The sequence below is a fragment of the Peromyscus leucopus genome, chromosome 18 (assembly GCF_004664715.2).
Source record: "Peromyscus leucopus breed LL Stock chromosome 18, UCI_PerLeu_2.1, whole genome shotgun sequence".
Taxonomy (NCBI): Eukaryota; Metazoa; Chordata; class Mammalia; order Rodentia; family Cricetidae; genus Peromyscus; species Peromyscus leucopus.
Window position 1 is genome coordinate 45869144 of NC_051078.1, and position 23715 is coordinate 45892858.

Here is a 23715-nt window from a genome sequence, read left to right on the forward strand (position 1 = left end):
TCAGGACAGACACACAAGTGTCTGCTAGCATCTCACTCCCCCCTGTAAGAGCTGCTTATCCAAATAGCCTCGGCCCTTGACGTTTCCAGGCAGCGTGCCTCTTCTGTTTGTGGGTATTTCCTGCAGAGGCAAGTCACTGCTGACAGTTACAGGTCAATCTGCCAGAGTACTCTCTCCATCTCACCCCATCAGTCATAATTCATCAGTAAGGAAGCTGTGTTCTCTAAACATACAGCCAAGTGAGCTGTTTGTCTATTTCGGTGATGTTTGTTATGCATCAAACCACCTCAAACGTCTGGATCTCCTCTGAACTGTCAAAATAGCTGCCATTATTGTCTTCAGTGACAAGTCTTTGCCTGCGAACACCGTAGGCATTACAGCAGTTCTTCTGTGTGGAGGATATGTCCCAGGATTCCCCCAGTGGATGGCTAAAACCCTCCATAGTACCCAGTCTCTAAAGTACCATCCTTTGAATCTGGTAACTGAGACTGCTCCTAAATGGCCAACAGGCAGGTGACCTGTTAGTGCCGTGTAGTACAGACGCCCTAGAGAAAAGGGTGATTCCCTTCCCAGGTAGAATGGAGCAGGGTGGTACCGGATTTCACCACACTGCCCAGAAGGGTCCATGATTTAAAACTTCCTAGACCGCAGTTGACTCTAAAGTCACCAAAAGCACAAAAACGCTGAAGTATGTGTAAAGGGAAATTCTATACAGCAAGTATTCCCAGTGGGAAGTAAAGAGGTGCTTCTGTAGTGCTTTACACAGTCTAAAATGTATGGCGTGAAGATTCTGTGTGCCCTGTCGAGACTTCAGTGACTATGATCTTTACATTGCCTTTTCATTTAAATCCAAATGATTCTTAGGACAATTGGAAGGAAAACTGAGTAGTGAACACATACTCACATAAGTGTAGGGGTGTGTGTGTGTGTGTGTGAGAGAGAGAGAGAGAGAGAGAGAGAGAGAGAGAGAGAGAGAGAGAGAGAGAGAGAGAGAGAATACTGTATGTCCTCAGTCTATTCCAGGACAAGCTGCATCTACCCTGTCTCATTCCACAGTGGTGAATAGAACTGGCTGACATCATTCTTCTAGTAAGTTCTCCTTCTCCTTCCTAGGCCGTACATAATTGTCAAGAAACAAAAGCCGGCAGTCACAAATAAGCATATGGAAGAGTTGGCTCAAGGTTACAGGTAAGTGATCAAAAGTAGGAGTTGTTAATCTCTTTAACTATGGACTCGCATGCTTTAATCAGCAGTAACGTTCTTGGATATGTACTGTAGGAAAGTATATTTTCATCTCCAGTCTATTGACCCCTCCCCACCAGTATACCACAGCCAGTTAAAAATCATCCATGTGCAGTCACCGGCATGTGATGAAGTACTTAACAACTTAGCTCCTGAGGATTATAGAGCCTTGATGTAAACCATTCTCCATTAGCTGCTTCCACAAAGGAACCCCTTCACGGCCTTGTTGCTGGTGGAGACACTGCATCCTCATACCAGTTTCTAAAGTCAGTGTTCTTAGGAGTGGGGACCAGATTGGCAAGTGCTTTTATTTTAGTGACTTGTGACCCATAAACATGGTTTTCAGCTATCTCATTGTATGGATTCTCTCTAGGGGAGAAAGGAATTAGGGAACAAATGAAAACCAGGGTCTTTTGTTGTTTCAGTGTCTCCTTGACCGCTATTTTCCAGGAACTTTGAAGATTTTTTACACGAGAGTCTAGTTGAATACTTAGATGTGAATGAAGAAAATGATTGTAACATTGCACTCTACGAGCACACGATTAATAAGTAAGTAAGATTGGAAAGACCAATCCATGTGTAGAATGTCCTGTGTGTTTTCACTGTCCTGTTAGGTCCTGGGAGGTGTTTTGTAATAAAGTATAACTGTCGTTTGTCCCTGTGAAATGCCACAGAATCACTCACAAGTGATCTTTAGGTTGAATTATTCCTCCTACCATGTGGTATTTGGAGTATACTTTTAAAAAGAATTGCCTCTCTGATTTTAATATCCAAACAGTAAACATTGAGCTAATGAGTCAGGATTCAGAATATATATTTGTCTGTCTTAGATAGGATTTTGTCAGTGGATATCTGAAATCTTCTTGTTGGAGTAGGAATTCCACACATAGTATGTTGTAAAAATATTGCTGAGCATATGTGTAGTGTAAACTTGAGACGCCAGTGTGTTCATAATATCTCTTCTACCACACTGGTATTCTCGAAGCATCTGTGTTCCATTTGGAAGACATCAGAGGACATCTGTACAACTTGCTTTGCAGCCATTAATGTACCACTTAGCTGAAACGGGAATTTCTGCAGTTATATTTTTAAAAGGGAGTTTAATACTCATACTTGATAACTGTTCATATCTCTAACCACAAACAAGTAATTTCCTTCTTTCTGCTACCAGAGAAATGTATGTTTGTATTACAACTTGATAAATTATGTTTTTTAGTCAGGATTTTCACACCTTTAGGTGATGAGCTTTTCAAATTACTCTTATACTCCACATTACAAGATGGAATATAAAAGAACTGTTTTGTAGTAGACTCTGTTTTAGGGACAGCGTCTCATTATGTAGCCCTGACTGATCTGGAACTTACTGTGTAGCCCAGGCTAGCCTCGATCGTAGAGACTCTTATGTGCCTGTCTTCAGGTTCTGGGATTGCAGGTGTGCACCCTGCCATGTTTAGCCTGCAGCACGTGTGGGGACAGATCAGTCCTTTGTGGTTCCTGAGCCCTGATGGCTCTCACCTGTCCATGGTTCCCCACCCCATCTTCCGCTGCGGTTGCTTGTCCCCCGCAGCCTCCTGTCTCAGAAGCTCTTCCGACATTGGCTCACACTCATTCTCCCTGTGCTGTCTGCATTCGCCTCCCCTCACCCACTGTCAGCCGCACTGGCCTCTCTTCACCTTGAACACGGAATGGCTCCTGGGCCTCCCTGGGCCTCCCTCAGACCTGCAGTCGGGTCACTTTGTTGTGTGGCTCTGAGGACCCCTTATAAACAAACCCCGAGCCCGGATGTCTTTGCCTTCCTCACTGCTGGTGCTCACTGCCATGGAATAAAAGTCCGTGTTTACTGACTCATTTGTGTGCTGCATATCTTCCTGCAGGAGGGCCTTATAAAGCAGGGGTTTGTTTACCCAGTCGCCAAGATACTGTTTTGATCAAATTCATTTTAAAATATAATTCTATTGTTTTATTCATAGTCTAGATGTGTTTTTTAATGTAGATGTCCATAAAATTTAAAAAATGAACTCAGACTTGGGGTGTAACCCAGTTGGCAGAGTACTTGCGTAGCATATACAAAGCATGTACACAAAGCACCGCACACAAGCCCCAGCACCCAGTAAAACCAGGCCTAATGGCACCTGCCTTTAGCAGGGCGCACACTTTTAATCCCAGCACCCAGGAGGCAGAGGCAGGCAGATCTCTAGAAGAGCCAGGGCTACAAAGTGAGATCCTGTCTCGAAAAAATTAAAGTTAAAATTAAAACCTGGTTTAGTGGTACATGCCTGTAATCCTATCACTCCAGAGGTGGCGGCAACAGGATCAGAAATTCCTAGTGATCTTCACTCTGTCCTGTGCTCCGTAAGACCCTGCCTCGATGAAAAGACTGAACCTGCGTTCTTCCCCACCCCATAAGAGTCCATGTCCCACAGTACCCAGTGCTGGCTGTTTACTGTGTGCTAAGTAAATGTAAGTGTGTTACATGTAGTAAAATCTCTTAATTGCTGTTCAGGATAAATTTACAGTGGTTATGATTTTAAAGGAAATTATTTTTCTTTTTCATAAAAACTAAAATTCAGAGCATTTAGATGTTCAATATTTATTATGAGATGCTATATATTCTTATGTCACTGTGATAAAAGAAAAAGCTGTGTTTCCTTTTTTTTTAATTAACTCAATCTTTATATCTTACAAATGCTTTTTTTTTGTTACAGAATTTCATCCTGGCTAGTATTTAGGCAAAACATTGTACTTAAGGAAATTCTGGATTTGCTTGCTTGTTTTTTTCCAATACCAGAAATTGAACCCAGGACCTCAAATGTGCTAGTCAAGTTCTCCATCACTAATCCACATTCCCTAATGAAACTGTTTCATTCTAGAGAATTCAGCTTTAAGTTCTGCTTCTTAAAACAAAAATCCCCTAGACTTTTTCCCACTTGGCTGACAAAGGTTCTGATCACATCTCAGGTTCTGCTAGATCCTAAGGAAAATGTTGTTCTTCTGCGAGGCATTTACCCACCAACCCCACTATTCCCCAGAGTTTTCTTGAGCGTGAGCAGCAGGAAATATTAGATAGAAGGATTTAGATTGTGGAGATAAACAGATAGAAAATAAAGGATAGCCTCGAGAGGGCCTGGAACCTATTCCAACGAGCCCGACTGTCTCTGCCCCAGGGTATTTACAGAGATGCCAAGGGGTGGAGCAAAAGACCTCCTCCCCAGCACAGCCAAGTGCAGACCATCTCAGACACCTGCCCTCAAGCCCATGGTCCTAATCATCCTCTATGTGGAGCTGCTGGGTAAAGCCACGAGGAACCCGAAAACGGGCTCCCACAGGTCCCCCTTTCTTAATATATAAAAAATAACTATTAATGGCTTACAGCAATCTCCATAGCTGTTACACCTCCCAGTATAGGAGTAGAGGGTGATAAAGATGGCATTTCTCTTTTGAATTAGGTCCAAGGTGACTACAGCAGTCTTAGCTGCCACAAGCCCTTTCTAAACCAAAAACTTAAGGCGACTACAAACTTAAAGAATCCCTTAGCTTCATCATTACCATTAACAGGTTAACATAAATATTGCTATGCATAGTCACAATTCTCCCAGTCTTACAACACAAAGCAAATTCTTAACAGAACCATTTGAATTAGCATATATGGTGCTATATATAGTTAACAATTTTCTCCGTCTTACAACTTTAACTCTTAATCATTTGAATTTTCTTGCTAACAGAATATAGGAAAAACTTCGATGTATTCATCAAACTTAAAAATTTCCTTAACTCCACAAAACCAGGGTGCATTAATATCAATAGGTTAAACATAATTTCTGCAAACATAATTCAACCTTAATTCACTCATAACTCCTCCTTTTCTTTATAATTTTTTAAAACAAAGTAGTCTCTTAGTATACCCCATTTGCATTTCTTACTAACAAAACATGACATTAATCCACTCAATCAAGAACATATCTTAAATTAAATAGACTAAGGAATATTAACTCTCCCTTTTCTTTATAACTTTTTTAAGCAAAATCTCAAGCCTAGTTAGAAAATCCAAACTTTTCTGTTTAAACAGTTCCATTTTTAACACAAAACTAGTTCCATAAGTAATTCCATTTTTACATAAACAGTTCCACAAAACAATTCATGAATCACGAGTTAATAAAGCATATATGCATATACAATATTGCATCTTTAGTCTAGATAGAAATTAAATTTCTTCATTTAAACAGTTCCATTTTTAACCCAATTCCAGAAAACAGTTCCTAGATCATTACTATAAGTAAACTCAAAATTATCCCATTGCAATGAAATCTCTATTGTTCTTTTCATTTTTTAAGTACCAAAATTCAAATGATAAATTCTGGTACTAGCCTTCCAAATATGAAGAAATTCATAACCAAAATCTTTCTGTAGTTTTATCTCATTTTAAGTTCAAAAAGTTCAAAAAAGTAAATTCTGGTATGAGACTTTCACTTCCAAATATGAAGAGATGTTTTACAATCAAAACTTTTTGCAGTTAACAATTTTAGTTCAAACAAGAATCTCTAACTTTTATTCTCAAGCCAGAGACCTTTTTAGGCACAGTAGTATTCTAAACCGCATCGCTTTTGATGTTAGCTCAGGTTTTTCTGTGTTGCGTTGATTTTCCACAGATCTCAGCTGCGGATGCCTTGTTGTGCTGGTTCTGGCATCTGCCATTCTTAGCGGCTTCTAGAGCTTTTGAAAACTGCTCAGACTGCCTGCTTTGCCGTCTGCTAGGACACTAACTTCTGTATCTCAGGTTCTTTCACCATATACATTAACACTTTCACAAACTCACATATAACATGTGCTTAAGCATAAACTCACACTCAACATTTACACATTTTTACAAACTCACATATAACATTAACATCTACTTATTTATACTCTTTAAGGAAACTATAGAACTACTTTCGCAAATAACTTCTTATCTTATTTCTTATTTAAACTTACATTTACAACTAGTATCTTTACTTCTTACAAGCTTATTACTACATGTCTTAGGACTACCTTAGATACTTCTTGCAAGCTTATATTCTTAAAGGAACTCTATGGATCTATTTTACAAACTTATATAGGGCTACCATTAACATATATTTAATTTAGCAAACACCTAAAGATTTCTTAACACAGATCTAACAAGAGAATAATTTCTACAAACTCACATATCTTATTTTCATCTTTTTCTACTTTTTACTCTTAGTTATCACTATCTCTATTAGAAAGATTCTCTTAACTAGACAGGAAGTATGTACATCATTTCTAAAGTTTAGAGTTTATAGTCAGCTTTGCTATAAAGCACTGGAATTTAGTGAGTGTTGTTGTTATAAAATTGTGATAGTTGTTGCTAGGGGACTGTAACCTTCCTAAGATGAAGCCACACTCCAAAGTTGCCGAGTTCTCTCAGCCTCTCTGAACTGGCAGAGATGCACTGTCAGCAGTAAACAGTTTTTAACTAGAGGCTGTCCCTTCACCCAAATTCATAATAGCTCCCCTAAGTGCTTTAATTCAGACAAACGTTTCTATTACAGCAGTACTCTTGGTTTGTTCTACGGAAAAACTTCACTTCATGCTGAGGGTATTTAGCTGCTGTAAAGCTCTTTGCCAAATACTGCACAGCTATTAGGTGATATAAAGTATTTTTCTAAAGGAGCTAGTAAAGCCAAAAGCAGCACAGCTCCGAACTCTATTTCCTCACTGTTTGCATTAATCAGTGACAAAACCTCAGAAGCACTAATCGAGCCACTTTCATTCTGGTTCCTTTATAGAAACGTCATTGGAGCTGACCTTTCTTAGTTCCACGCTCCTTATGAAACACTCCGGTAACCACCGAGCTTCATTCTCCTCTTGTGAAAAAACACAAACATGTCCTTGACCCCATATTAAAACAGGATCGGGACCCTTCCATAATCCCGAGCAGGGATCTTTCCATTTCACTTGAGTAAAAGTCGCTTGGGTGCCACTGTGCCGAAATCTGTCTGCGGCAGACTGCTCACGGACATCCATATTCAAAAAGTTCAGAACAAAAAGAGCATGATTTAATGCATTATGTGGCGATTGAGGGTAAATTTCTTCCTTTTTGATTTTTATTTTTTGAAGTTGTATTTTAAGACTGCTATGAGCCCTTTCTACAAGATCTTGTCCCTGAGGATTATAAGGAATACCTGTTTTATGTACAATTTCCCATAGGGTACAAAATTATTGAAATGCCTTACTACTATATCCAGAACCATTATCAGTTTTAATAATTTTTGGTATACACATATACAAAAAACACTTCAAGCAGTGCATAATTACATGTTTTGTAGCCCAGGTTGTGCACTAGCCATTAAAAATCCTGAATTAAGTGTCAATGGTCACATGTACATATCTTAATTTGCCAAATTCTGCAATATGTGTAACATCCATTTGCCATAGATGATTGGGAAGAAGATTTCGAGGGTTTACCCCTAAGTGAGGAACAGGAAAATATTTTGGACATACCCCACATCGTTTAACTATTTGACAAGCTGCTTCTTTGGCAAGATTGAATTGCTTTCTTAAGCTTTTGCTATTTTGATGAAGAGCATGCGACTGTTGAGCCATTTCCACTTGGGATAATTCTACTAATCTTTGTTAACTTATCAGCCATTGCATTACCCTCAGCTAAAGGTCCAGGAAGATTGGAGTGAGCTCTAATATGGCCCACAAAGCATGGCAGCTTTCTTTTGTGAATATCGTCTTGAATTTGTTAAAACATTTTGACTTTGTGTTGAAACATTTTGATTGTTAAATTCCAACATTTTCACCAATACTGTTACTATTCAAAGGAGTCAAGAACATAGATGTTCTTTCATGAAACGTATCCTTCATTAGCTTACTTTGAGAAAAAGCATTTTCAAGATTTAGTATTTTCACTTCATTAGCTTTTACTCCTGATGTTATTAGCAGCTGTGATATTTAGCACTGATTTTTTATAAGGAACTTTCAGGTGAAGCAACTCTTTCGTAAGACAGCTAGATTTTCTGAAGTTTGTTTCCCATCTACAAAGCAGTCATTTCTTTTTGAATGCCTGTTTCTTATCCCCTTAATTAGATTTGCAAAGGAATCACTCATTGCAGGCTGTTTGTTCAAGAGGTAAATAATTTTTAATTTCACATAAGCTTCTTCATAGCTAAGACAACGTTCAGTGTATAAACTGCTTTCCCTTGTTTTCTTAAGGATTTTAAAGTGGCTTGTTTGCTCTTAAAGGTAGCTTTTTGTCATCCAACTACCGTAAAAATCTTTGCACAGCTATTAGGGTAAATAAGGCATTTTACCAATGGCGCCCCAAACCGCGAAGCCCCTAGTTCTGTATCCTTTCAATTTTTCATTGGAACTGACACTTAAACTCGTAGATTTTCCCCAGATTGTGTTCATAGCCCCCAAAGTTAAAAATTTGGAGAGTTTTTCTGTCTAGTTGCCTTACTTATTTTTTTCTACATGATCTTACACTTCTAAGTTTTTCTACACTATATTACTACCCTATGCCTTATACTTATTTTTCACACATAGAAATTGAGAAAGGGATAGAAGATAGAACATTTTGACAGAAGAGAATTTTGCACTGCAGCATCGCACATCCTTCCGGTCCACTTTCCTTTTCTCTCGAGGATAAACCCCTGCCCCTCATTTTCCGTAACACTGGCATGCCACTTTCCGCTGGCAGGGCTGACTCAGCACTTTCGCCAAAACTCTGTAATAAAACTATTATTTTCTTTTATCTTTAGTCCCTATTACTTTGTTTTTAGTTCCTGTTCATTTGTCTTAGTCCCCCCTTTTTTTTCTTTAGTCCCTTTTTTTTCTTTTTTCTTTAGTCCCTGTTCATGGCGCCATTCTGTGGGGCGTTTACCCACCAACCCCACAGTTCCCCAGAGTTTTCTTGAGTGTGAGCAGCAGGAAATATTAGATAGAAGGATTTATTGCAGAGAATATTGTGGAGATAAACAGATAGAAAATAAAGAATAGCCTCGAGAGGGCCTGGAACCTATTCCAACGAGCCCGACTGTCTCTGCCCCAGGGTATTTACAGAGATGCCAAGGGGTGGAGCAAAAGACCTCCTCCCCAGCACAGCCAAGTGCAGACCATCTCAGACACCTGCACTCAAGCCCATGGTCTTAATCATCCTCTATGTGTACTTGCTGGGTAAAGCCATGAGGAACCCGAAAATGGGCTCCCACAGGTGGAGGCCTGGTTTCCTAGAATCTCCTCTCCTCTCAGGTACTGTGAACCTTTGAAATGGCTAAGGTCATATTGCATAGACCCTTGGGTGAGGAACACAGAATCACTGTGTGGCATGTATCCTGAATATGACATGTGTTACTTTGAGTAAAAACCCTTGCATACTCTGGCTGCTCTCTCCCATGAAAACATCCTAGCTACTTTTTTATTTAGCCCTAACCTGAGTTTTCTGCAGAAATGTATTATGAAGTAAGAAGATTCTGACACCTATTAGATATCTATAACAAACCTATCCTGTAAGAACGAAGTGCGAGGCACCAGTACATTACAGATTTCTAGTCGCCCTATGAACAGGAAAATAATGAGTGATGGATTCTGAGGACTGAATCTGGGCTTCACAAGTGCTAGATAGGTTCTTGACCACCTAGCTCTATCCCCAGCCCTTAATTTTAATATTTTTTTGATCCCACTGTGTCAAATACTGTGTCATCATAATGAACATTTTAATGAGATATTTTACATTCTTCCCATTGTAAGTCTTTAAAATATTGTATATACCTATAGCCAAATTTCATTAGAAATGCTAAATCTGGTAGACCTTTCACAGTTGAATAGGTAGATTCACAAATATAAATTGTTTGAAATATAATAGTTTAAAATAAGAAACTGAGTTATTTAATTTAAATTTAAATCCATTAAAATTGGGTAAAATATGAAATTTAGTTCTTTAGTAGCCTAATGTTTCAACTGCTCAGTAGGCACCGTCAGCTAATGACTACCACTGGTCTGCACAGGTCTGCAGTGACTCATTTTTCAAAGAGATCTATTCCTATCCCTACACAGTGATGCAGGCTTCTTATTGATAGAAGTGAAAGCAGGCTTCTCGTCCATGTACAAGTCAGTGCACTATACTTCTGTGTTTGGTATAGAAATTCCTGTCTGTAGTATACCATTGGTAGTGTGTATGATAATATCACTTTATTTTTATATAGACAATGTTACACTTTCTCCCTTCTTTTATTTCCATCACTGGTAAGAATTTTTATCACAGAACAGTTTAAATTCTTAGGTTTCATCACTTTATTTCAGTATGTTTTTATTTTAGCAGTTTCACTAGCATCAAAGTTTATTGTCTTGTAAGTCCCTTGTGGACCTAGGAAATAGTCATTTTTATATCCTTAAACAGATACTGATTTTAGTACTTGATGCTTAAACTGCCTAACTCTTCATTAACTTGCTAGAGATACCACCCACCTGGAGATTGAACCCTTCACTCTTCTTGGTGTTTGTGCTGGCCTCATCCCATACCCGCATCATAACCAGTCTCCAAGGAACACCTACCAGTGTGCCATGGGCAAGCAAGCCATGGGTAAGATGCCTTTAACCCGCGTCTACACGATTTGGAAAGAGACTTCCATCTTTCTTCTCACTAGTGTGTGTTTGGACAAATCAGATGTTGCCAACCCAGCTCAAGGGCCCGTGGAGCCCAGGTGCCTGCGGGATCCCTGCCCTGTCTTTTGCTTGAATAAATGCAGATCTTAGCTTGTTTCCTCAGCCAACAAGGAAGCACATAATACATTTCCCGTAATTGTGAATGACTGTAAACATCAAAGCCCCGGAAGTGTAAGTTGACCAGGAAAGGTGTATGAAGAGCAGAGCAGTGGAAAGTGAAGGAGGGGGAGGGTTACTGATAGCCACAGACTTGTCCTGTTCTGCTGTTGTGTCTCCTAAAGCTTACACACCAGTTTCCAATCCTTTTCCTTCCCTTTCTCTTGTCTTCCTATAATTTATCTACCTGTCCACACATCCGTAACCTTTGCTGAGCAAGGCTGGCAGTCAGGTGGGGCGGGAGGAGCCTGAACACAGACAGCAGACAGAGCTCTCTGGGACCTGGAGGACCAGCAGATCAAACCTCACCAGGATCTGGGGGTGGAGAGGGAGAAGAGGCCACGCAAAGCTGGAACCGCATTGAAGGGTTCTTGGAAGGGAAGCATCTTTCCAAGAGAAAATAGGAGCAAGCATTTCATGGGAACGTTCTTGGAAGGGAAACATCTTTCCAGGAGAAAGTAGGAGCAAGCATTTCACGGGAGCCTTGCTGCATGGTGTGTCTTTGTGGGAAGAAGACAGAGCGATGTGGAGGAGAGTATATACTACACAGAGAATCATATGACCCAGGGAGCAGTCTGAGGAGTCCACCCCATAAACAATCTCACTTAGAGACTTGTTGAAAGTGGTTTTCAAATCCTAGTACTCTTAATGAATTTCCACTCACCTTATGACGTATCATTTCTAATCTCAGGGGCTACAGGAGGTTCATTTTAAACTTTGTGAACACAGAGAGGAAGGTCCTGTGTTGCCATGCTCGGCCTCTGTCCCTCTTCCAGCTGCAGCTGGCCTTAGGAAAGTCTGTTTGCTCACCACAGACAGGAAGTGTAGAGACATCTTCCTGAGTTCTATGTGCCCTTTGCCTGGCTGTGGAGAAATGAAAGGCATGGTGTCCCACCACCGTTGACCGGAATGGTGTGATGGTGGGCAGTCGGGAATAATTCCCAGCGGGCAGCTCTGAAGAGCGGCTCATCCGTTTGGCTTCCCATCACCCCGGTGTGTAGTCTGATGTCCTGCCCGGGCCCCTGCTTGCTCACAATTTTACGCAGACAGCACCAGATATCATGGAAGGACTGTCACTTTTTTGGGGGTTTACCAGACCACTTTGGTGATGTGAATCCCTGCTGAAACAATACACCTTTTGTGGAGACCTTCAGCAGAATTAACACGAGACTAATCACTGCCTCACCAATGCCGCTTATTTGTTTGAAGATACAAACCGAAGCACTGGCCATCTCCAGCTAGTGAAACTGTTTTAAAAATAAAGAATAGACTTAAAGAAGGGGGAAATTGTTTGTATCACAACCTTCCCCACCAAAAACAAACAAACAAACAAAACACAGCCTTTATTTTGCGGCCCCACGTCTGAAATGTTGGGCTAGTTACCACACACAGTCGGGCAGGATCAGTGTGCACAGAAAGCCGATTCAGTGTCTGGGGAGTTCTTTTGTAGTCTTCTGTGTGAAGGGTTTTTCCTCGTTTTGTTCTGAGTGTCATTTGCAATTCATTGTCTGTGTTTTCTGAGGTTGGTGTATTCAGCTGCTCTGACCCTGGGTCCTGCACAGTTAGCTCCTTGGATACAATCCTCTGACGTTACTGCTGACGCCGGCAAGACAAAAGCTGCTGAATATCTTAAGTCATAAAAAAAAAAAATGCCTTTGTACTGTTTGTTATTATAAAACACACCTGACTGGGAAGGAGGGCCGAGAGAAGTGCATTTCAAGTTGGCTCATGGCTTGGCCACATTCCCCTTTGGATACAGGAGTAGCAGGGTCTGTGTTTAAACACAGCCGGGAAAAGGTCAGTGAGAGAGAGGCACAGCAGAGGCCCAGGTCCCAGCAAGCCCGACCCTTTGAGCAGGGCTGCTCTGCATCAGCTGAGCTCCCTGAGTCCTGGCCGCTAGGAACTAAAGCCACTGTAAAGAGGGCACATTGCTGAAGACTGTTTTAATCTTGTGATTTTCCAAAGTAGTGTTTTCCTTGTTATTTGTCTGCCAGTCCTGTAGAAAGTGAAAGAGACTTACTCGTCCAGAGCTGGCTCACTCAATACTCTAGCCAGCCTGGAGACTTGTGTGTCCACCCATTGCCCTTTCAGCACCCCTCCCCCCTCAGAGATGAAACACAGAAACTCTTTTCTCTTCTACAGAGAAGTGCACCGGGACTTGTGCGACCACAGGGACTCAGTCCTACAAGCCGCCTGCAAAGGTGCTTCGCAAATGGCGGCGGACACTTTAACTAGTAAAGTGTGAGTCTCCACATGGCATCTCTCTGTACTGCTGAGACCCTCTCACTTCTGTGGGTGTGGCTGCCGGTGTCCTGACCTTTCAGGAGAGAAAGTCAGGTAGACATCTGGAACCACCGGTCAGGCTCCGGGTCTCTGGGCACTGGCTGTGTGCTGGAGCGGTGGGGTGCGTGGTCGCAAGGCTGAGCTCAGCCTCTCCCTCTCAGATCCTGCCTCTTACTAGCTGGCAGTCCTCTAGTAGAGCACTTTCTCCTTAAAGGACCCCTCAGTCTCTATCAGCAAGTTAATGAATATGCATCGTGGCCTTCCTCCAGCCCTTCCCCCACCAGCTCCAAGATTGCTGGACTAAAACAAAACAAAACAAAAAAAGGAAAAAAACTCAGGAGCTGGGACGACTTCTCCTTTTGTCTTCAGCAGAATCTGTCTCTAAGACCATTTCCTCCTGTGTTTAAACTGGAATGGGATGTCCTGAAATTGAGATATTTAAAGCACATAATGTTCAAGAATCCTCATAAAACTATCTACTTGCTTGTTTAGTTTTAAGAAATGGAGGGGGAAGCCTTCGCCAGTTATTCATGAGGACTCTTTAAATTCTGTTGATTAAGGTTTTTTAATCACTGCACCTCTTCTGGGTGTAGGTCTGTGTGGTAGTTCCTGACGGAAATGCTTCCGTATTATCTCGGGTCTCTCCGGAGCTTCAAGCACCGTGTCTGCATTCCCTGCTAGACTCACTCAGGGGCTGAGGTTCCTGGGGTCGGGAAGTTACAGCTTCAGTCTGAGTTCAGTCTGGGGTGAGAACCCAGGGCCTCATTCATGTCAAACACATGCTCTGCTGCTGACCTGTCCCCAGACCTCCAAATTTTTACACGCATTTGTTTTTTAGGCGAGGTAACAATCTGTGAGGCATGCCTTTTTTTTCTGACAAGAAAGCTGAATTCCAGAGTGGTTGAATAGCTTACACCATGGTGCATTATATCTCTTATGGAATCTCCTTTATAAGATTTACTGAAGTTCTTCTCTACAAAAACTCACGTCCTTCCATATTTCCTGAACTTTTGTGGCCCTAATCAGGCTGGCTTTTATACTACAGTATAGGTTATAAACTCACTGAAGACAGGAACGTACTTTATTAATGTGTCCTTGTGCCCAGCCAGCTTGGTGGGTGGCATGGTAAATACTAGATAAATGTTTCTGAAACAATGAATAAATGAATGGATGGGTGGGTAAATGAATGACTCTAATACAGAACTGGATTAGGTAGCACAGGTCCTTAATTTCAACACTTGGGAGACGGAGTCACATAGAACTCCGTGGGTTCCAGGCAAGCAGGGTTATATCATGAGGTATTTATTTGTCTCAAAACAAATGCACAAAGTGGAGAATGATTGAGAAAAGAAAATCCAGCATTAATCTGTGGCCTCCATACACACACATGCACGTGTAACTACACACATGTGCACACACACAAAGGGAGACAGGGAGGGAGTTTGAAGCTAAAGAAGAGTAAACTGGAGAAGTCATGCAACCTGATTCTGGTTTATTCTAAAGCTTCAACAAGAAAGACAGTGTGAGTCCAGGGTAGGTGTGTGATTGGATGGAACAGAATTAACAGTTGAGAAAGAGGTGCAAGCATTGATAAGCAGCTAGTTTTCCTTCTCTCTCCCCTGTTTGAGACAGGGTCTCACTGTGTGTCCCCACCTGGCTTACTCACTGTGTAAACAAGGCTGGCCTCAAACTCGTGCAGATCCGCCTGCCTCTGCCCAGCGAGTGCCAGGGTTAAAGGTGTACGCCAACACGCCCGGCTCTGGTCTGAATTTCCTTAGCCATTATCTCCCATTTTGAAGCACTAAGTCATCTTTATAACTAATGTTTGGGTTTTTTAAGAGTGTTTTTAATGCGTGCACGGTGTGGGAGGGGGAGAGTATGTGCCTGAGAGTGTGGGTGCCCACAGACGTCAGCCCCAGGACTGGAGTCACCCACGGTTGTGACTTCCTGTTGTGGGCACTCGGAACTGAGCTGCAGTCCTCTGGAAGAGCAGCAAGCGCTCTTTACTGCTGAGCTGTCTCCAGCCCTGACAAATGATTTTTAATGAAAGTGTCATAACAGTTCATTGGGGAAAAAAATTCTCAACTAAATATATTTTATTTTGTATATCTATATATAAAAAGTGAATATCAATTCCTATCTGATATCATAAAAATATTAATACAAAATGAATCATACCCTAAACATAAGAGCTAAAACTAAAACTTGGAAAAAAAAACAAAACAAACAAACAAAAGCCAGGCGTGGTGGCACCTTTAATCCCACCTTTAATCTTACATTCTCAAAGATATTACATTTCTTCTTCAAGTTTTAGTTTTTTGTTTTTGTTTTTTTTTTTCGAGACAGGGTTTCTCTGTGTAGCTTTGCGCCTTTCCTGGAACTCACTGTGTAGACCAGGCTGGCCTCGAACTCATAGAGATCCTCCTGCCTGTGCCTCCTGAGTGCTGGGATTAAAGGCTTCGCCACCTCCGCCCAGCTCCATCTCACCTTAAATAACCTTGTCCCTGTTTTAACATACATGTGTATATGTTGTATGCCCCTTTATCAGGAAAATGTGGCTCAGTAAGAAAAACCGTGTCCTGTGGTAAGCGAAGGGCGTCACTGGAGACAATGGTTACGGAGAAATGGGGCCATAGAAATAAAGCACAGCCTGTAGGTGCCCTTCTGTGTTAGCGGTGTGAGTGCCGTGTGTGCCGGGCCGGCACAGCCGCTGAGCTCAGCCCAGTCCTGCAGTGCTCCGAAAGGAGACTGAAGCAGTAGGAAGAGGCCATTTTAGCCGAGCCTGTGCTTCCATAGGCAAGCCTCGTGACTCAGTTTCTCCAGATACTTTCTCAAACAAAAACACTTATGGACAAGTATTCATAATTTTAGAAAAAATTATAAGGATTTGATGGCATTGTAAGAATCTGTGGTATAGAAATTTAGTTTATATGTACTGTTTTAATATAAACATCCATTATGCTTCCAAAAATACTGTATATAAGTATAGTACATAGGTTTTTTAAATAAAAATCTCCGATGAATCATAACCCGAGATGTGCTAAATGATCCTGCTGTTTCTCCATTTGTGGTCAGCAGTAATGCTTGAGAATCACGTTCTGCGCTTGAGAGCACAGTGTATGCAGCGGGATCGGGCTCCGTGGCCATTGTTGAGGGACACGGCCACTTATGTTTCCCGCTGCACGATAATGCTTGTCTCAGTTTCCGAAGACAGGTTTTGGCAGCCTGGTGGGACGTTGCCTGAATCCTCAGCTCACGCCGAGTAAACGGCACAGCTGGAACTGGAGTCACAGCATACATTTTAAGTGGTTTCATAGAAAGTCGTAAACGTACTGTCCGGGAACTGAGTCACGGTCCCAGCAGCACTAGTCTTTCCTAAAGCAGCACGTGGTCACTGTCACCTGTCTTGTCCAGCAGATTCACTGTCACTAAAAGAACACAAATTGCAATTCCTAGTGCAAACTCAACCAACGGGCCACAAGGTTCAATTTGACAATTGTTTTTCAGCTGATTTTTGGTGAGTTTTGTAGAGATTTGAGCACAAATACATACGCACTGTTAAGAAGCACAAGGTCTTCACTTTGATTCACTTGACATTTCCCGAGCAACCGTAATGAGCTCTCCAGTCTGCGACGCCTCCCTCCTGCGCGGCTCTTGTTTGTTACCTTTGGTGGTGATTGTCAGGCAGTGACAAATCTTTTTTTCTTTTTGCTGCTCAAGTAGTTGGTTTCAGTCTTGATTTAAGATTGCTGTTGATTTTTTTGATGGGGGGAGGTAGTGATAGGGATGGAAGGCAGGTGATCTGATAACAAAGATGCAGAAGTTAGAGGAGATCAAATACAGAGTTTGGCTCAGCTCCACACAGTAGCACTTAGGGCCCATGCGTGGGACAAGCAAAGCATCTGCTAATGCTGACACCTCATCTCAGTCACTCCTCAGTGAAGTGCTCACAAGTTCAGGGCATTCAGTAGCCCCCAAATGATATTACCATGGGGCAGGTTTTAGTTTCCTAGTGTAAACATCTCTGTTTTAAAATCAACTGTGTGCCCATGAGCCCAAAACATGGAAAGACTCTACCTCAGGAAAACCATGAAACCCACTGTAGGGTTCAAGTTCAGATTTCACTTGTAGATGACAAGTGCCCAGTAACACATACTTCTAAGGACTGTCAGGTGAGAAGGCTCCTCATCCTAACCAGACTCCACCCTCACTCCTCATCCTAACCAGGCTGTGTCCTCATCCTAACCAGACTACATCCTCACTCCTCATCCTAACCAGGCTATGTCCTCATCCTAACCAGACTGTCCTCACTCCTCATCCTAACTAGACTATGTCCTCACTCCTCATCCTAACCAGACTCCATCCTCACTCCTCTTCCTAACCAGGCTGTCCTCACTTCCTTAGGAGAGGGGACCTGACATTTCCCCAAGTGTTCCTCATGTTTGGTGCAGGTAGATGGTTTTTTGTTGTTGTTGTTTGTTTGTTTTTGCTGCTTCCTAATAGCAAATTAACAAGTCCATGCTTCTCTGCTTTCAGTTGAATTCTTCTTCTGTCCATTCCTCCTCTTTGCCTTTCTTTTTCACTGAAAACCTTTGCTGACATTAGTTGCATATTTTCGTTGTGCTGTGTAAGCTCCTGCATGTGAAGACTCGATGTTGTTCTCACATTGTCTGAACAGAACCAAGTATAGGTTCATGTACTGAACTTGTAAAATTAACCAGTAACAATTAAGTTTGTGCAAGTGGGATCAGTTGTGTCTATTCAGTCCCAAAAGTTGAAATGATTTAGATTGTAATTACTCTGATTATATTTCTGGGATTTTAAATATTAGGGAGAAAAGTTGCTTTCGAAATCAATGGCTGCCATATGGGTATTACTTTTGTATTTTAGTTAAGCAAATTTAATGTATTTAAATTCAATGCTACCTGATTATTCTACAGGATATAATGATTGGTTTTGTTTTCTTCAATATTAATAAAGGTACCATTGGATACAACCAGCGAAACAGAATTGATACACTTATGTATCTACTGGCATATCCACAAAAACCTATGGTTAAAACGAAGACCATTGAGTTGATAGATTTTGAGAAATTGCCAGCTGGACAGAATGCAACCGTTGCTGTGATGAGTTACAGCGGCTATGACATTGAAGATGCGCTTGTCTTGAACAAGGCCTCCCTAGACAGGGGTGAGTGAGTCCTCAGCTTGAACACCAGAAGTACTGTTTTCAGAGTCAGATAGTAAGTGACGGTTATTGGTGTTTCGAGAATTTGAACTTATACACGAACTAGCGCTGTTGTAGATTTGTATTTAAATTGAGAATTTCATAGGAGGACTGTATATCATCCTACCCCTCTTTCTCCGTCCTTCATCGCCCCCATCCAAATTAATAACCTCTTTATTGTTATACACACACACATTTATAAAATGTCTAAGTCCATTTGATGTTGCTATGTGTATGTGTTTAAGGCTGACCATGTGGGATTGACTAACCTATCGGGGAGCTCGTCCCTAGAGAAGACTTGATTTTCCTATCAGCAGCCACTGGTTGCCTTTAGCTCTTAAGCTCGAGGTAGAAACTTGTAAATCTCCCCTGCCCACCTCAGCGCATCAACTAAAGTTGTCGTCGTCGTGCAGCTCTTGTTCAGGTAGCCATTCTGTGGAGGTCTGGTGGGTGCGGGTCACTGCCGTGTCAGAAATTAGAAGGCCTGTTACACTTTTGTGTTGGTTTTGATTGCTCTTTTGTTTTAAATGACTGACATTGAAAAAATGTATTAAATGTTTAACTTTAGGGTCTTTATTACTTTATTAGTAGCTTGAAAGTTTCTCAAAGAGAAAAATAAATGAGATTTTTTTTCTACCAGGAATTAAACAGTGCATGAACTAAGTTTCATTTTGTGTGTTTCTAATATATCTGTTAATGTATGCAACAGTAAGCCTGTGTTGAGAGGGCAGATGGAAAAGGCTGTTACTATACAGTTTAACCCCAAGTCTATGATACATTTGTTAGCCAAATGTCAAAAGCTAGGAATGTACATTATCCTTACTGCGTAGTTTTTGTGCTTTTCTTCTTTACTCCTTTTCACGTGTTGCTCTCGCGGGTCAGCACTGCCTGCCCTAATGAGCACCACCTGGTCTACAGGCTGACTTCTCTATTCAGCCTCCAGTTCCTTCCCTCCCTGGCATACTCACAATGCCTCCCTTCCCTCTCCCTAGTTGCTAGGCAGCCATAATAGTACTCCTAGATATGTGTCACTGGCATTAATGTTAGCCGCACTGAATTTATGCCCCTTTTTTCCTCCAATGACAACAGCCATGCTTTAGAACTAGATATTTTCCTTTCTGATTAGCTGGTAACGTTAATGTGGAAATCTGAAGACTTTGTCATGTCTATCAGAAACTCCGAACCACAATTTAATGATCCGACTTTACCCTCTGTTAGCTTTTAAGCTTCTGCCTATAAATAAAATGTCCATTTATGCTTAGAAGAAACCACATGATGAGTTTGTGCAGTTTGGATTCATATGCACTGCAGCATGTCGCTGTTAATGGCTGTTGTATCACAGTTTCAGATCATGCAGTATTCACAGAGCAACTGGCTCTCTGAGCTGAGTTTACTGTACTGCACAGGTCACTAGGAGCCATGATGATGGGAACCACCCAGAGACTTACAAATGACTCTATATACCTTACACTCTTTTTCATCCCACAGTCACCCTCAACGTTTAAAAGACAGGAGGCAGGGAGCTGATGTGTTTCCCTTCCTGCAAAAATAAATATTGTTTTACTTGCTTGCTTAGGACTAACCATGAATGCCAGAATCAAAGAAGGGAAGACCTTTAAGAAAGGCTTAGTAGAAATTGTACAGAGCGTGTTTGTGCTGAGCATCCTGACTTAAGAGTTTTCAGATGTGCTCCCAACTTCCTGGGTGACCGAGGGTGTTCAGTTTCCTGGCCTCACTCAGAAGGCCTGTAGCAGAACAGGATGGCCCAGGTGGTTTCTAAGGCCCTTTGAAAGCCTGGTATTCTGAGGCCTGTGTCACTTCCTCCAGCATGATCGCAGCTGGAAAGTGGGAGTGGAAACCACGGTGTCTGTGTACATAAGTGGCAGAGGAGTGTGAGCCATTCTTTGGATTGTTACTTGGTTTTTGCCAGTTCCAGATTTACCAACAGTAAAATAGTTTGAAGTTTGGTTTTTCATTTTGTCTTTGGAACTGTGAGGTGAAGAAGTGGCTTATTGAATACCATAAATCTATGTTTTGTCATAGTTTCATATTACCAGCTATTCTGACCCATTTGGAGTTTCCTTTCAGGTTTTGGGCGTTGTCTTGTGTATAAAAATGCTAAGTGCACATTGAAGCGATACACCAATCAGACTTTTGATAAGGTGATGGGTCCCATGTTGGATGCTGCTACCAGAAAACCCATCTGGCGACATGAAATCTTAGATGCAGATGGCATTTGTTCTCCAGGTAAAAACCCTTAAAGAATAATGATTTCAGGATATGCTTGTGAGACTGTGAGAGTTATTTAACAATATTTCTGAAGTGTTCATAATATTCAGCTAGTGTGGTTTTTTTCAATGAGTCTCTTTTCTGTGTGTTTTCCTGTGTATTATGTATGTTTTCCCATAGCAAAAATGTATTCTAGGCTAATCTTAAATTATAGAAAAGCCAAACTTGAAACAATGTTTTGAATAAGGTCTTGACTCTGTTATCTATGCTGGTATTTCTTAATATATGCATTTTGTTTATGGTCTGACTTTGGACTCTTCTTTCCCTAAAAGAAATGACTCATTATAATTGCAAATGTGTAATGAATTTGTTTGTACAGCACACAGCCCTTGCCTTCGGTTCTACAGGCTAGTGTAGAAGGCTGACATTGATCATCAGATCACACAAGGTGTCGGGTTACAGCTGGTGTAAGGAATCAATCATAGAGATAACTGTGATGCCATTATGAGGCAAGAGGATTCACCCTAGCGTGGAAGATCTGCAGAGCCGCTAAGGAAATGCAGACGGGAAGAGTATCTGCTAAAGAGAGATGGAAAAGTGGTTTCTAAAGCTGTGTGAGGGTCTGTGTGTCTGATAGCTGAGGTTATCTGAAAGGAAGAGAGCGTGGTAGGGCTGTGCAGCACACAGGGACAGTCACCTTCCACACAGCCTAGTCATCGTTGAGCCCTGGGTGGACAGTCCTATACGGAGCTAGAATTCCCCCAAGCCACACAGGTGTGAGTCCCCTTTAGTCCGTCTACCTTTGTTTCTGGGAAATTTCTGTCAAGTGTTAACACTGGTCACTGTGGCTTTGAAAATAAGCATGAGGATGGTTGTTTCAGTAGCTGGCCCTTAGAACAGAAAGAGCAAAACCAGAGGTATTTTCCCTTCCTTCCCATGGTAAGCTGGTGGTACCTTGGTTCTGACTGAAATGTCTAGAGGTAACAAGTGCTCCCAATCTGTTCTGATGCTGTTGGCTGGGGTGGTGCTCCTGTGTTGTGTGGTCTCTTAAGACAGCCTCTTGTGGGTAGAGGTGGGGTTTCACTGATATGTGGTCCTGAGTCAATGTTTCATTAATTCCCATCTGGTTTTTTCTTTACAAACCTACCTCTGAACACTACTGAACTTGACTTCCCACCAGGATGGCCTGTGTCTTTCTTCTATGTCTAGATTTCATAAACCAAGTCTGTCCATGGTTCTGTGCCCAGAAGCCTTGCATTCTACTACACAAAGTGTCTGGTGCTCTCTTCTTTTCCTCAGGTGAGAAAGTAGAAAACAAACAGGTGCTTGTGAACAAGTCCATGCCCACAGTGACCCAGATTCCTTTGGAAGGAAGTAGTGTGCCGCAGCAGCCGCAGTACAAAGACGTACCCATCACGTGAGTATTGCTCAAGCTTTGATAACACATAGAGATGTCTGGAAAAAGAATGGATGGGGGAAATTATATGTTATACAGGATTATGTATCATGTGTAAGTTATACGGTCCTTATAAATTGAAGAACTAGAAATAGCAATTTTGGATAACTTTGTGACGTGAAATGGTGTGTCATTGAAGAGAAACTGAAGTGTGGAATCCAAGCAGATCTTACAGCCTGGGAAGGGCAGTGGGTCAGACAGGCAGGGGCTCCAGGAGAAGAGAAGAGGCGGCAGGAGGTAGACAGGGCTCGGCTTTGGAGGGTCAGTGTAGTCGGTGTTGCTCACACACGGAGAGTTTGCGGCTCACTCTGCAGAGTGGCACAACCAGGTCTGGGTCATAGAAACAAATAAAGCACCAGCCGCATCGTACCGTCACCGGGGACTAGAACTGGGCTGTTCCTAAGAGTATTTATGACTGTTCGTTACCTCACCAGGGTAAAGCATGGAAATCCCTTTTGTTTTCTCTGTGTAATGAAAAGGCTAAATTCATTCATCTCTACATTTCTTCTCAGCTCTAAAATATAATGAAATGTGGAACTTACTGGGGTGAGCCAGTAATAGTCAGCACACTGTGATACAGACCTGTCTAGAGAAGATGAATATTCTGCCTTAGACAGGCTGGCCTGGGCTAAGGTGAGGGGTGGGAAGGGGCAGCGTAGAACAGAGACGTGTAGTGATGCCGTAATGATAGATGCCTTCTGTACTGCCCGTCTGCCCGTCGTCTGGGCATCCTGCATGTGGGAGCTCAGTTAGTCCTTTCACCCCGTGCCGCATCTCCCAGGAGTTCATTAGAATCTGATGGTGTGGGAATGGAAGGAAGGGGAACGTGGCTGACTTCCCAAGGTCACCTGGGTGTACTTGGCAGCGGTCTGGCTGAACTGCCCAATCTTGAGAGCTGTGCCAAATGCAGCAGTGAGGAGAGCCATCATGTCATCTCTGATACCAAACCCCCCACAGAGCTCTTGAAGCTACAGGTGTGGGGTGGCTCTAAAGGAGACAGGAGAAGGCCTGTCTTCCCTTCTGCCGGCACCTTCGTTTCTTTCATTCTTCAAGAGACCTAATCTGCTGCTGTCTTGTCTTTCCATATCATCGCCTGTTTTTAGAATCCGTTTTGTTCCCACGGTAGAAAACGTGCTTAAATATTTTTATCAACTTAGAGAAAGATGGCCTTTTCTGGATTTGGGATTTATTCCTAGCTAGTTCCCCTTCCGTTTCTCTTCCTTTTCTGGGTCACCCTTGTTCCTGCCTCTCCACCTCACTCCTAACTTCCGTCTCTCTATCTGCTGAAACGGCTCTAGAGCAGGTGGCCAAAGACAGCCTGCACTCTTTTAAGTCAAGGAGTGTTTTTTGAGCACTGTTAACTGCTCCAGGAGGTAGTCTAGTTCCCAAGACCGCAGTGAGGCAGCCAGTGCCATCCGTGCCCTGTGGAACTCACAGCCTGGTGCAGGAAGGGGATA

The 23715-nt window shown here is 42.1% G+C and overlaps 1 protein-coding gene across 1 annotated transcript in view; it reads left to right on the plus strand.

The window, feature by feature from the left end:
* Polr3b (RNA polymerase III subunit B) overlaps window positions 1-23715 on the plus strand; it is a 115231-nt gene that overhangs the window by 57950 nt on the left and 33566 nt on the right. Inside the window, exons 17-22 of the mRNA XM_028883626.2 lie at window positions 1114-1188; window positions 1693-1791; window positions 10698-10825; window positions 18328-18537; window positions 20662-20820; window positions 22102-22219. Of these exons, the coding sequence (XP_028739459.1) occupies window positions 1114-1188; window positions 1693-1791; window positions 10698-10825; window positions 18328-18537; window positions 20662-20820; window positions 22102-22219 (789 nt within the window). The remainder of the gene's footprint in view (window positions 1-1113; window positions 1189-1692; window positions 1792-10697; window positions 10826-18327; window positions 18538-20661; window positions 20821-22101; window positions 22220-23715) is intronic.